The sequence below is a fragment of the Helianthus annuus genome, chromosome 4, assembly GCF_002127325.2.
Source record: "Helianthus annuus cultivar XRQ/B chromosome 4, HanXRQr2.0-SUNRISE, whole genome shotgun sequence".
NCBI lineage: Eukaryota > Viridiplantae > Streptophyta > Magnoliopsida > Asterales > Asteraceae > Helianthus > Helianthus annuus.
The window spans coordinates 553724-566134 of NC_035436.2; the positions used below are offsets into that span (position 1 = coordinate 553724).

A 12411-nucleotide genomic window follows, 5' to 3' on the forward strand; every position below is an offset into this window, starting at 1 on the left:
CATATTCACAAGTCACAACAATAAACCAAATATTCACATAACAAACACAAATGTACAAAACTTTCTTGTAATAACACTTTTCTTCTTCACCGCCATGATGAAAGCAACAAATAACACCCATCTTTTTAGAGAATACTGATTGATGATGCTCAAAAATGAATTATAAAACCAACTATAAATATATATATATATATATATATCTGACAATCATCAAAATATACATACACCAACACCGTTCATTCATTCATTCCCGGCTTCAGAGAGATCTGCTTGGGACTTGGTTGGCACAACAGCAGGCGGAGACCACTGATCGGGCACCATTAGGAAGTACGTTGTCATTGCCTTCCTAAATCTTTTCTTATACTGTTTCGGCGAAATCACCGTTGGAGGAGCTTTCGGCCCTCCAAGAATTCCAGAGGCCTTCACCCATGTTTCAAGATGTTTGTCCCATGTGTACTGTCTCATGAAATCAATAATCCCAAGCACCAGCTCGTGTTTCTCTTCATCCACCCCAACCAACAATGAATAGTCCATCACATCAATTGACTGCATCATCCAATCCAAACATAATAAATAAATATATATACCATCTTCCTTCATATCTAAGATAAACAAACATACATACAAACTAACCGACTTACAGCAAGAAACGCAGTATCATTCCAAACAGCTCGTTCCAACAATCGTTTAGCTTTATTTCCCACAAATATCGGAGACGTTGGCATTGCTTCAATCAAATTCTGATCCAGTAAAACCTTATTACTCCCACTCGAATCAGGATTATAACGTGACCTTGAAGATCCTTTAAGATCATAAAGCCGTGACAAATTCCTTCCAAACAGAAGATTCTCCATAACAAGCACGTCCATTTTCATTTCTTTTCCCCCTTTCATTTGCTTAGTCACCTTTACACACAAACAAACAAACAAACAAATACGCTCACAAATACAAAATGACAACGAATAGCACAACAAAAGAAGAAAGAAAGAAGAAACAGATGCATACCTGATAAATGCCCAAAATCTTTGCAAGACATGTAGGGCTACCAGTACCAATAGATTCAGAAATATACTTAAAGTAAGCAGGAGCAAATTTAATAAACGACTCCAATTCTGTTTTTGTAACCTGCTTAATTATAAACCGGTCATCTAAAGTTTTCGCAAAGAAAACGTTGCTTTTACCACCTTGTGCACCCCACTTCTTACACCGACTTAAAGACCTTATATAATCCATCTCGGAAGGACAACACAGCCTCCTTAACGCTTCAAACCGTTTCGCATAGTAACATGTCACACTGTATTTCACTTTCCCATCATCTGAAAATTCAACTCTTGCATGCAAAGCCTTTGTGTACGACAACGGATCTAAAGCCAGGGACCCACGAGATCCCGACATGGATAACAATAAACTCTCGTCCCCGCCGCTTTTAACAGATTCCAGCGTTGCATCATCGAAACTGCTGAAAGACTGAAACATCGCTGAGTCAGCAGATTGCGACGAAAAAATAGATTCCCCGTCTTTTAGTTCATCAGACATCTGTGTAACATAATCATGGGACAGCAACACGTAGGATATGATACTTGTTGGCTCGTCATCGTACACCGGGACAACAATGTCGTTAATACCCACGGATAGAAGCAACCGGGCCCCGCCTTGGAGTTCTGATTCCCGGATATAAACGGGCTTGTAATCGTTTAGGGCTTCGAGTTTCTGGCTAGACGGTAATAGATTTCTATTTAAAGAACGATAGAAGTTTAAAAACGGCATGCTAAACCAGCTTGACGAATCTTCTACACTTTCGGAACCTTTTGTAGACGGTGTAGGAGACGGAAGTGATGATGGTGTATGATGGTCTTCAGCATGATCACCCTTATCATCTGTATCGTTCAGATCGGAACCCGGGAGGTTACCAGTCCATGCAGCATCTAGGGTGTCTGATAAACTAGCCATAACTGATAACTGCCCTTCAGAAACCACCCTATGAACGCCTGTATCAGAACTGTTTTCTTCTTTAGGGCTTGAATCCAGTGTTACTTCAGACTGAATTTGCTTCGTATCAGTAGTCTCACCAACATCTGAATCAGGAAGTAATCCGTTTACTTTATCCACATTTTCAGATTTTACGTTATCCAAATCACCTCGAGGACCATTGCTACTAGCACTAGCTGCATACACTAGTCGGTGGTCCCACACATAAGACTGAAACACCAACTGCCTTCGCAATCGGTTGATCTCAAAAATATCAATAATGCCTTGGTCTTTCTGGTTTAATATCTTTTCAAGTGACTCCTGAAAATATTTTTATATATCACACTTGTTAACCGCATATCTACCAAAACTTGATTAAAAAAAAAGAAGTGAGATTTTTGTGACCTCAAATTCGGTTTTCTCCTTCTGTAACATCTCTTCCAATTCGGCTATGTGACGTCTTGATTGTGACATATTTGTGTTATTATGAGATGACATTTTCCCAAATTTCTTCTCGGAAATCTGAGTCAGTGCATTCAGAATCTCGGAAAATAATAACTCAGCCCGACTAACAACCTGCAGATGCATTACATACAATTAAACTACACAAATTTCAGTATTGGTTACTTTGAATCAAAAATCAAACCTCATTAACTTCAGTTTGTATCCACTCCTGATTCTCAAATTTGAAAACAAGCTTGGAAGGAGGAAGGTAAACAGAGTGGACATTAATTGATGCATACCGAAAACAAGCAACCATTTTTCCAAACCTGCAGCACCCACAATACAATATGACATAAAAATGAATGAGAACAATTATGAATAATGCAGGATCAAGAGAGAATGAATTACCCATAAAAGCGAAGGCAGTCACGATGCAGAGAATGGCCACAGTTAGCAACCCTGCTGGCAGCAGCATGGTTAGAAAAACTAAGTTCCAAAAACTTTCCAAACGATAAACCCCAAGCAGCATCTGACATCACAATTCTTCGAGTCGAAGGAAGCAACCCGTTAACCCGTGGACACTTCAGGCACCTATGCCACATCCAAATCTTACCATCTTTTTCTCCTGGTAAGGGTAATCCCGTCAATTTCTTCACAGATATCGTTAACGTGCCTTGCCTATGCGTGTAACATTGTACATGTGCTTCTGAAGGCATCTCACATGAAGGACATCTATACCCTTGATCAAACAAATTATCTCGCAGAAAACGTCCCAACGGTTTATCAAAATTTCCATAGTATTTGATGCGAAATAGGTGAGACCGTTCACATACAGTCCCTTTCCACACACACCGAGATGACAACGATACCAAAATGCTCTGATGATCTGACGGTGTTGGAGGGAACTCTTCCTTCGAACCACCACCACCACCATTCTTTCCGTCCAAAAAATGGTCGATATGTTCCATGTCATCACTAATCGGTGAACTTTTAACCAAGTCGCCGTTAGTCGTTACTGCTTCAGAGGAATCCTTTGTTGCATCTGAACCATCGGACATTGGGGTGGAACTGTCAAGAACGGAAGTAAGAGGTTTGTTTTGAAACTTACGGGTATTAGATTCCACAAGTGGCAAAAGCATTGTTTGTGACTTTTGATTCATTATCGAAGAAAACACATCTGACATAGGAAGACTGTTTGACCTAGATGATGGTTCAGCGTCATTCATGGAGAGTGTAAAACCAGGTATTGTCGAAATTGATCGATCAATGGTTGACGCCTTCTCGGGAAGCGCAACGGTTAACGGAGAATTCAAGGGTAATTCTGGAAGTGAGGCTCCTTCATCAGCAAGAAACGACGTCTCCAAAGCCAAATGATAGGCTGCAAAAACTCCATACTGAACCACATGCTTCACTTTCTTCAGTTCATCACCACTCGCACCTCTCAGCAATATCTGACGCAATTAAATAACAAATTGTAACACACATAAAAAAGGCTACATTTTGTCTTTAACAATTTCTTACCGTGCAACCAAAGGGCTTTGGGCAGCCTTCAAAGTACATCAATGTCTTTACCAATTTCTTCCCATTTTGCCCTGCACTTCCATGTTCTTCTACAAACTTCTCAACATGGAACATGTCACAGTATCCCAATTTCTGAGATGAAAGATGATCGATTGAAGGGACTATCTGAGCACCGGTGCAACGAGCTATTCGCTCCAAAAGTGGCCTTTTTATATTCAATACAAGGGATATATCTTTTGCCAAAAGGTATTCTTGTGCGTAACGTGAAACTGATTTCTCTACCAGAAGAACATCAGGCTGGTGTGCATCTATCTTTGCCACTGCCATCCTTAAATGATCCATTTCCTAAACAAAAAGATAATATCATATAAGTAAAAGGTTAAAGTGGGACTTTTAACTCAACTAACACTAGGATAACAATAATAGAAGAAAAGAAGTGCAACCTGTTGCAATAAAGTATCAAAGCTTGAAAGGAGGTTAGAAACTCGCTGATACTCCAGAGCCCCTCCAAGAATTAAAAATCTCGGCTTTTCTATTCTTGATGTCATTCGTCTATGAGCCACGTTTTTTTTACAAACAACTCCTTTCACCACCATACTGGAGAAACAAGGAACATTACATGAAGCAAAGGATAACGTGCAAATGAGACAACGACAAGAAGCCTTTCATCTCAAACTAATTAGTGTAAGCCACAAATAAACAGAACCATACACAAAGGGCAAAACCTTAAAAAAACAATGACCTACTCTAAATAAATGCAATTTCACAAGTGACTGACTGATATTGCTCACTCAATACACCATTGGCTTAAAGTGCAGCTAAAGATTTACAAATATGGTAGTGATGCAAAACTTATACCTGTCAGAAGGACGTCCAGCTGCTAAACACTTAATCTTGACATAACCACCAGGATCCATTCCACCGCCTTTGCTTGTATCTGGTTTTAGCAACGATGCAGCCTCCCATGAAAGTGACGTTATAATTTCTAACCAATTATCTTTTTCATCTTCATTTACAGCAAGATTCTCAGCCTGCAGCAGCTGAGATACTAAAGCTCTAAAGTGTCCATCAACTACATTCTTCATAGCTTTCTTGTGTTCTTCATTTGACCTATCCCTGTTTCGAAATTCTCCACTCCCCATATTGCCATATCCCCACTCTCCAACACCATCGCCATCTTCATTTTCGTCGTCGTCAAATAAAAGAGCGTCCTTTTCATCTTCTTCGTCTTCAGGTTCAGGAGGTAGCCATAGCTCTCCATTGTTCTCGAAATCTACAGGTTCAGAATTAATGTCTTGTGCAGCATATAAAGAGGATGACGATGCTTCACATTCATCACCAACATCATGTTCATCTTCTTTTTTCTCGAAACTGTTTTGTAAAGAAGAGCTGCTTGCATCAGCAGCTACTCCATCTGGATGAACCTTGCGGGACCCATAGTCATCTAGATGAAGTTCATCGTAATACGCATTATCAGCCTGTGAAAGATGCCTTGAATAAGCGAAGTCATCCTCCAAGTCATCACCCCTGATGTCAATAAAACACAAATATATCATAAATTCAACAAAAACTTCATTCACAACACAATATGATCAAGCAAACAAAATGTAAAAACAAAAAACCTGTTCATGCCGAACTCAGATCGAGTAGGAGAATGATTTCCCACATCAACTTGTTGCTCATCGTTCTTTGTTGCGACTGAGTTGTGCTCGTCTAGATTTGATTCCATTACTAAAGATTGACAATGATTAGGATGCTGTTGAAAAGAGCTGACTGCAGATGTAAAAGTTATGCAACTACTGTCAGCAGTGCCACTGGATTTCGTACTGATGTAACTAGCAGCAGACGGTGAAGTGCTGAGATCCAGGTTACTGTCCTGGATCTCTTGATCAGCCAAGCCACCTTGCTTCCATTGCTTAAAACAATAATTACAGACCCTGATCTTCCCACTCTCTTCCCTTACAACACTAGACGATGGCGCGGGGACAAAATTTTGAGTACACTTGGCGCAGAAAACACGACCACAAAACCTACAGTGATGCCTTCGATTGAACAAAGTAAACTGGGAATCACAGTCGTAGCATACCCTGCAACTCTGATCGGGCATCCAAAAGTCCCTCGACACGTTAACCGGGTCAGACTGCCGCCGAGGGACCCCCCAAGATTTCAAGGCACCTAACAGATCAGATAAAGGGTTGTCCGTTGCATCCATGGACTGACTATATATAACCCTCCTATCCTATCACCACTCATTGTGAAATACTCATCTATCTGTCTACAACCATATCATCAGATTTCAATACACCGATTGATTGATTCACTTGAGCTTGATCAAATCCCTCAACTATAAAAGGTGTAGTTTCTGTAACATATGATTCTGATGTTGAAGTCTGGATCTAAATCTAAAAATTGAAATGAAATCGGTTGAGGAATCTGGGTGTAGTGAAGTAGGAATTACTAGTTGGAAACCTAATCAGATGGGTAAATATCCCGAAACATAAATAATAAATAAAGAGATAAGAGATGAATAAGGAAAAGTAAATCGAATAATAATAATAATAATATGGGATGAGATTAGGAATGGAGAGAAAAGGGGGAAAGGGAAGATGGATCGAGGAAGTCCGTGAAAAGGTGAAATTAGGTTAAGAAGTAGAGGAAGAAGAAGAAGAAGAAAAGGGGGTTGTGTTGAATACCTTTTTGTTTATGTTGTTTTGGCAATCGGTTTCAGAATTGATGAACATCTGGTTGGCATTTGATTCGATTTGATGATGAAGGAAGGAAGGAAGGAAGGAAGGAAGGAAGGAAGAATCGTACAACAACGAAGATCGAGACTGTGAGGGACCGTAGAACAAGACGACTTTTATTGTTATTGTTGTATGTCACCGCTTTTTCTTCATTCAACTACTTTATTTTATCTATCCATCACCGGAACCCGGTTTCTTCCTTTCTATTCATCTTTTTTATTTTATTTTTTACTTATTTCTATTCATCTTTTTTATTTTATTTTATTTTATTTTTTAATTAATAACTAAAAATAACTAGGATAAAAAGTTTTGGGTTAGAAGTAATAAAACAAATAGTTTTGGGTTAAAAGTAATTTATGAAATACTTTTGGGTGAAAAGTAAAAAAAAAATCAATTTTTTTTTGAAAACCCCCAAAGCCAACGATACGCCAACCATATGCATAACTAATTTTTTCTTTGAAAAACCCCAAAGCACACCCCGCGTTGCGGCGAGGCGTAAAACGTTGTCGAATAGTACTAATGTCACACAACCGTCATCGACCACCTACACTGACTCGACCTAGGGTATACGTGTTGAGACGAACCTGTCAAACATGGAAAATAGAGGTAAAAACGTTGAACCACACATGCACGTTGCGTCGTATTAACTCGAAAAAAATTTAGAACTATACGTAAAACGAAAATTTGCGAAAGATGAAAAGTATAAGTGACAAAAGTTGCGAAGTTAAATTGCAAATAATGAAAAGTTTTGGGTTAAAGTTAAAAAACAAATTATGTAGGGTTAAAACTGAAAAGGGTAAAAACCTTTAGGTTAAAGTAAAAAAATCAAGTTTGTTTTTTGAAAAACTCCCAAAGCTCAATATACAACTTATGATGCACAAAAAACTTGCAAACTTATATATGGAATAATAGTTTTGCCTTCCTTTTTTTATTATTATTATCTAAATAATTTAGGAAAATTACAAGTTTTGTCTTTTATCTTTATACCACTTTTCAGACGGTGTCATTTTTAACAAATGTTGACAGCCGATGTCCTTTACTAGGTATTTTGTTGCAAGTTTAGTCCTTTACACCCAACCCAGTTAAAAAATCCTGTTAATTGTTGGGTGTAAAGGACTAAACTTGCAACAAAATACCTAGGTAAAGTACTAAACTTGCAACAAAATACCTAGTAAAGGACACCGTCTGTCAACAATTAACATGATTTTTTAACTGAGTTGGGTGTAAAGGACTAAATTTGCAACAAAATATTTAGTAAAGGACACCGCCTAAAAAGTGATATAAATATAAATGACAATTTTTCCAATAATTTATTCTTCCCCTAAAATTGTTATTATTATTCCCCTAACTATCAGAAACCACACCCCGTTGCCGTGACTACATCTACATGTGTACTTATGTATGTATGTATGTATGGTTGAAGTTGTCAAAGATAGTATGCTATGCGAAACCGGTTTCATTTTCTTATGTAGCTTTCATTTTTACCCAACTTTTAATTTCATATTTCATTTTCTCTTCTCTATCAACATGTCATATATGTTTTTCAATTTAAGAAGCTAGTATTAACCAGATTTTTTTTTCATAACTTAGAAAAGAGAGATGATTGTTCTTTAAAAGATTTGAAATTCTAGTTCAAATTTGCATGAACCAGTTTTATAGTAGTTTGACATTGTTATATTAGATGATATAAAGGGAATCCTATTTTTTTCCAATTATTATCACGTTTACACATAGAGACGTGTAATAAAAGTGTATATGTTTAATATATTATGATTATGATTGCGTGGCATGATATTGCAAACTACACATAAATTCATCTTGAATAATCACATAAAATATATAGGTTCTTTGGTTTAAAACATTTTCATATTTCTGATCACTATAGTTCATTCCCAAAATTTATATTGATACAACAATATGATTTAAATATGTGTAAACATCTAGACCACTCAGGATTATCCGAATACACACATGTGTTTCATTTTTTAAAATTATTAAACATAATAGTATTGTTTAATCTAACTTTGTTCAAAAGTTTTTAATAAGTTTTATCTTATTGAAATACCCTTTTGAAGCTCATGGACCTCCCACATAAGCTTCAAAGCTTATCTTTAAATCTATGAAGATCTTTAACCTCATTTTAAGCTAAGATCATAGCCCGTAATATGGGATTCATAATCTCATAGCATGTTTTCTAAACTAACATTATAAAGTTCTAAGACTAACGGTTTAAAAACTAATGGAGTGACGTCTGATTTCTAATTTTCATACATATTACACTCATCTCCAATTAAGTCAAGATGTTACATAGACCATCTTAATCTCACCACCCTTATCTTATATGAAAAGTGTGTCATCCCTAATTTCTCCCAACAACAACAACAATAATAAATCTTTATCCACATCCACCTCAGCATTCTCGTCTCTGCCCCCTTCAACTTATGCGCTTGTGTTTTCATGATAACCAACGATCGTTTTAGTACAATCTAGTTGCACAAACTTCAACACTATAGAGTTTCCCACTCAATCTCATTGGAAATCCGTTGTCACATAAAACTCATGTGATTGCTCTTTAACGCCAACCTATGTAGATGTGTAAGCTTATTAATGTCAGTGCCTTTGTCCCTATTGACCCTATATACATGAACTTGGTTATTTGTGGGACAACTAATTCTTCGATAGTTATTTAGGTGTGTTACACCCCGTATTTATATACACATGTATAACCATATACAGGGGCGCATGATAAGTCCCCCCCCCCCCCGATTTTTTTGCTCAGTATACGCCCCCCCCCCCCCCGGGTTCTATAGAAATTTTTGGGTATATACGTTTTCGCGCAACCCCCCCCCCCCGGTTTTCGAGGGCAAGCTTCACCACTGTACATACATACTACCCACACTCGTGACACGTGTCCAACTTTAAGTATTAGCAATTATGTAAATATGCAAGTCCAAGGACTAAAGTGCAATTCTTTAAAATTTCATCTTACAGACCATAATGTCTCTCTTACGTCTGTGATGCCACCTGTAACGCACTATCTTGTCAATCTGATTAGGTCTCCCCCCAAATATCCAATACAAGAACTGTGTGTTAAAATGTGTCTCATATGTGAAGTAAACACTAATTAACATGCTAATTACCATAGTTAACATGTGAGCTAATGTTAATCAAGCATATAAATTCATGCATAAACCAACTTTGATCAAAATGTAAAAGAAATAGTACTTTACATGTGAATATACATTAAGTTTCAACAATATGTAAATATGATAAAACCTAAGTGAATTTTTAGTGTGAGTTTACAAAATACCAATAAAAGTTTACATGTGAATATACATTAAGTTTCAACAATATGTAAATATGATAAAACCTAAGTGAATTTTTAGTGTGAGTTTACAAAATACCAATAAAAGTACATGAAGTAGGGTGTCTACAACATTTTTATGGTGTAATTTGTTTGGTTTAATCATTATACATGTGTAGGATGTTTTGGTTTGAAATTATAAATTAATTTGGAATTTTGAAGATATGTGTTTGTGTCGTGTTGTACATGCCTGCCTATAAAGGAAATTTTTTTTTTTGAAAATTACCTCAATTTATTTTTAATGTAAAACACTTATATAACTATGGTTTTAAGATTTAAAAAAAAAAATAGATTCTTCATTTGTTTTATATTTGTAGTGGTTCCAAATAACCCATTCATGCAGTGGCGAAGCTTGAGATTTCCAATCGAGGGGGCGGAAGTAACCGGACCTAAAATTTTCTATAAAACCAGGGGGTCGAAAACGTATATACCCAAAAATTTCTATACGAAAACTACATACTCTCTACTACTGAGCGAAACGTTCGGGGGGGTCGGCCGCCCCCTCCCGCCACTTAAAAGCTTCGCCCATGCATTCATGATAATGTATAGGTTACGAATAGGGGCGGCAATTCTTGACACGACCCGTTAACCCGACCCGAACCTGACACGAAAAAAACAGGTTTGGGTCGACTAACATGACCCGTTTAAAAAAACGGGTCGGGTTCAAGTTGACCCGTATTAAAAACGGGTCGGGTTCGGGTTGACCCGTATAAAAACGGGTTGACTCATTAACCCGTTTAACTATTTAGATGAAAAACTTTTATATTTTTTTTCGGTTTCTAATTTACATGGTTAGTTATAATAATGTTAATTTTGACACATTATATTTTTATTTATCACACCCATACTCATCATTAAACATGTTATCGATAACCCGCTTAAAACCGAACAACTCGTTTATAAATCGTCAACTTATATAACTCATTTAAAAATATGGGTTAAACGGGTCGGGTTAGGGTTGACCCGAATTAATATGGGTCGGGTTAGGGTTGAAATATTTGACCCGAATAATAATATGGGTCGGGTTCGGGTTGAACATTTCAACCCACCAGCCCGCCAACCCGTAACCCGTCAACCCGCCAACCCATCAACCCGACACGATTGCCACCCCTAGTTACGAACGATGAAACCATCCACAAGATAATCTTACTTCTCACTATAATCTTATGCGTGAGGCTCGTGTTTATTTATGTATTATTTCTTAATTCTTAATAAACATTTTTATTAATATCTCTTAATCATACTATGTTTCATGTTTACATCCATTTTATATAGAGTTTAGTCCCTTTGAATCTATATTTCTATAGACCACATGGTACCTAACTATTACAACAATGGTTTTTACACAAACACAAGACAAGTTTGTTCCATTAACATCATTGGATCCCAAATAGAAACGATCAAGTTTTTATTGAAGAACTTAGCCGTAGATTCCAGGATAGTCTAACACGTATCTATTATTTGGATAACATCTTGTTTATAAAAAAGAATATCATTACTTGTGAAAAAACACACACACTTTCAAACAAAAATAAAAAAAGCCAGCTTATGCTATCACATGCAAAAACCCCCACCACAATTTGTGATTCCATCATCAAAATAAACATTACAAGTTAATTAGTTGATATACCATTTTGTGAAAATATATAATAGTGTCGTCGGAGTGCTTCATTTTTTTTATTAAAGCAATCATAATATGTATTAATAGTGATGTATAGGCTAAGTTATGTATACTGTTTACTCATATCACTTTTGGTAACAACATACTAATGATAAAATTGTCATTGTGTCATTAAATATAATAAGAGTTAATTGCCAAAATCGTCCCTAAGATTTGGGCACGTTTGTCATTTTCGTCCAAAATGACACTTTTGTACCAAATTACCCCCAACGTTTGTAACTTTTTTGCTATTTTAATCCAAACCACTAACTTAGTTTATTTTTTCTGTTAAGTTGAGGATATTTGGATGAAACTGACAAATATAAAACCACAGGGACGATTTTGGCAATTTACTCAAAGCTTTTTTAATTTCTTTTATTTAATTATTTTTGTTACATATTGATGAAACAATGGTTAACCGGGCAGGGTTAACTCACTGGTCTCGTCAAGAAGGGTTAATCCCTTCCTCTTGAGTATCGCTGGCTGGATCGTCCGCCGGTTGATCTCCTGCACAAGGAAACAAGCCGTGACTCGTAACAAGGAGGATGGGGTGGGGGGTGCTCCTTGTTACCACTCTCCGGCGTGAGAATCAGTAGTTTGCTTGGGAAGCAAAGTGTGATAGTAGTAGTAGTGAGAGAGTTGTGAAGAGATACCTCAAACCTGGTTTGGGGTTGGTATTTATAGCCGAGAAGTAAAGGAGGAGGTGGACG

At 37.0% G+C, this 12411-nt stretch overlaps 1 protein-coding gene across 1 annotated transcript; it reads right to left on the reverse strand.

The window, feature by feature from the left end:
- Positions 1–4: 4 nt before the first annotated feature.
- Positions 5–6814, reverse strand: LOC110935445 (1-phosphatidylinositol-3-phosphate 5-kinase FAB1B). Its single transcript, XM_022177826.2, has 10 exons — positions 5556–6814; positions 4792–5460; positions 4377–4530; positions 3934–4278; positions 2821–3863; positions 2615–2738; positions 2374–2544; positions 1006–2289; positions 642–905; positions 5–546 (listed from the first exon to the last, which is right to left on the reverse strand). Exons 1-10 carry the CDS (start codon positions 6143–6145, stop codon positions 241–243), a joined length of 4950 nt encoding a protein of 1649 aa, XP_022033518.1. The 5' UTR covers positions 6146–6814; the 3' UTR covers positions 5–240.
- Between the last annotated feature and the right edge of the window lie 5597 nt (positions 6815–12411).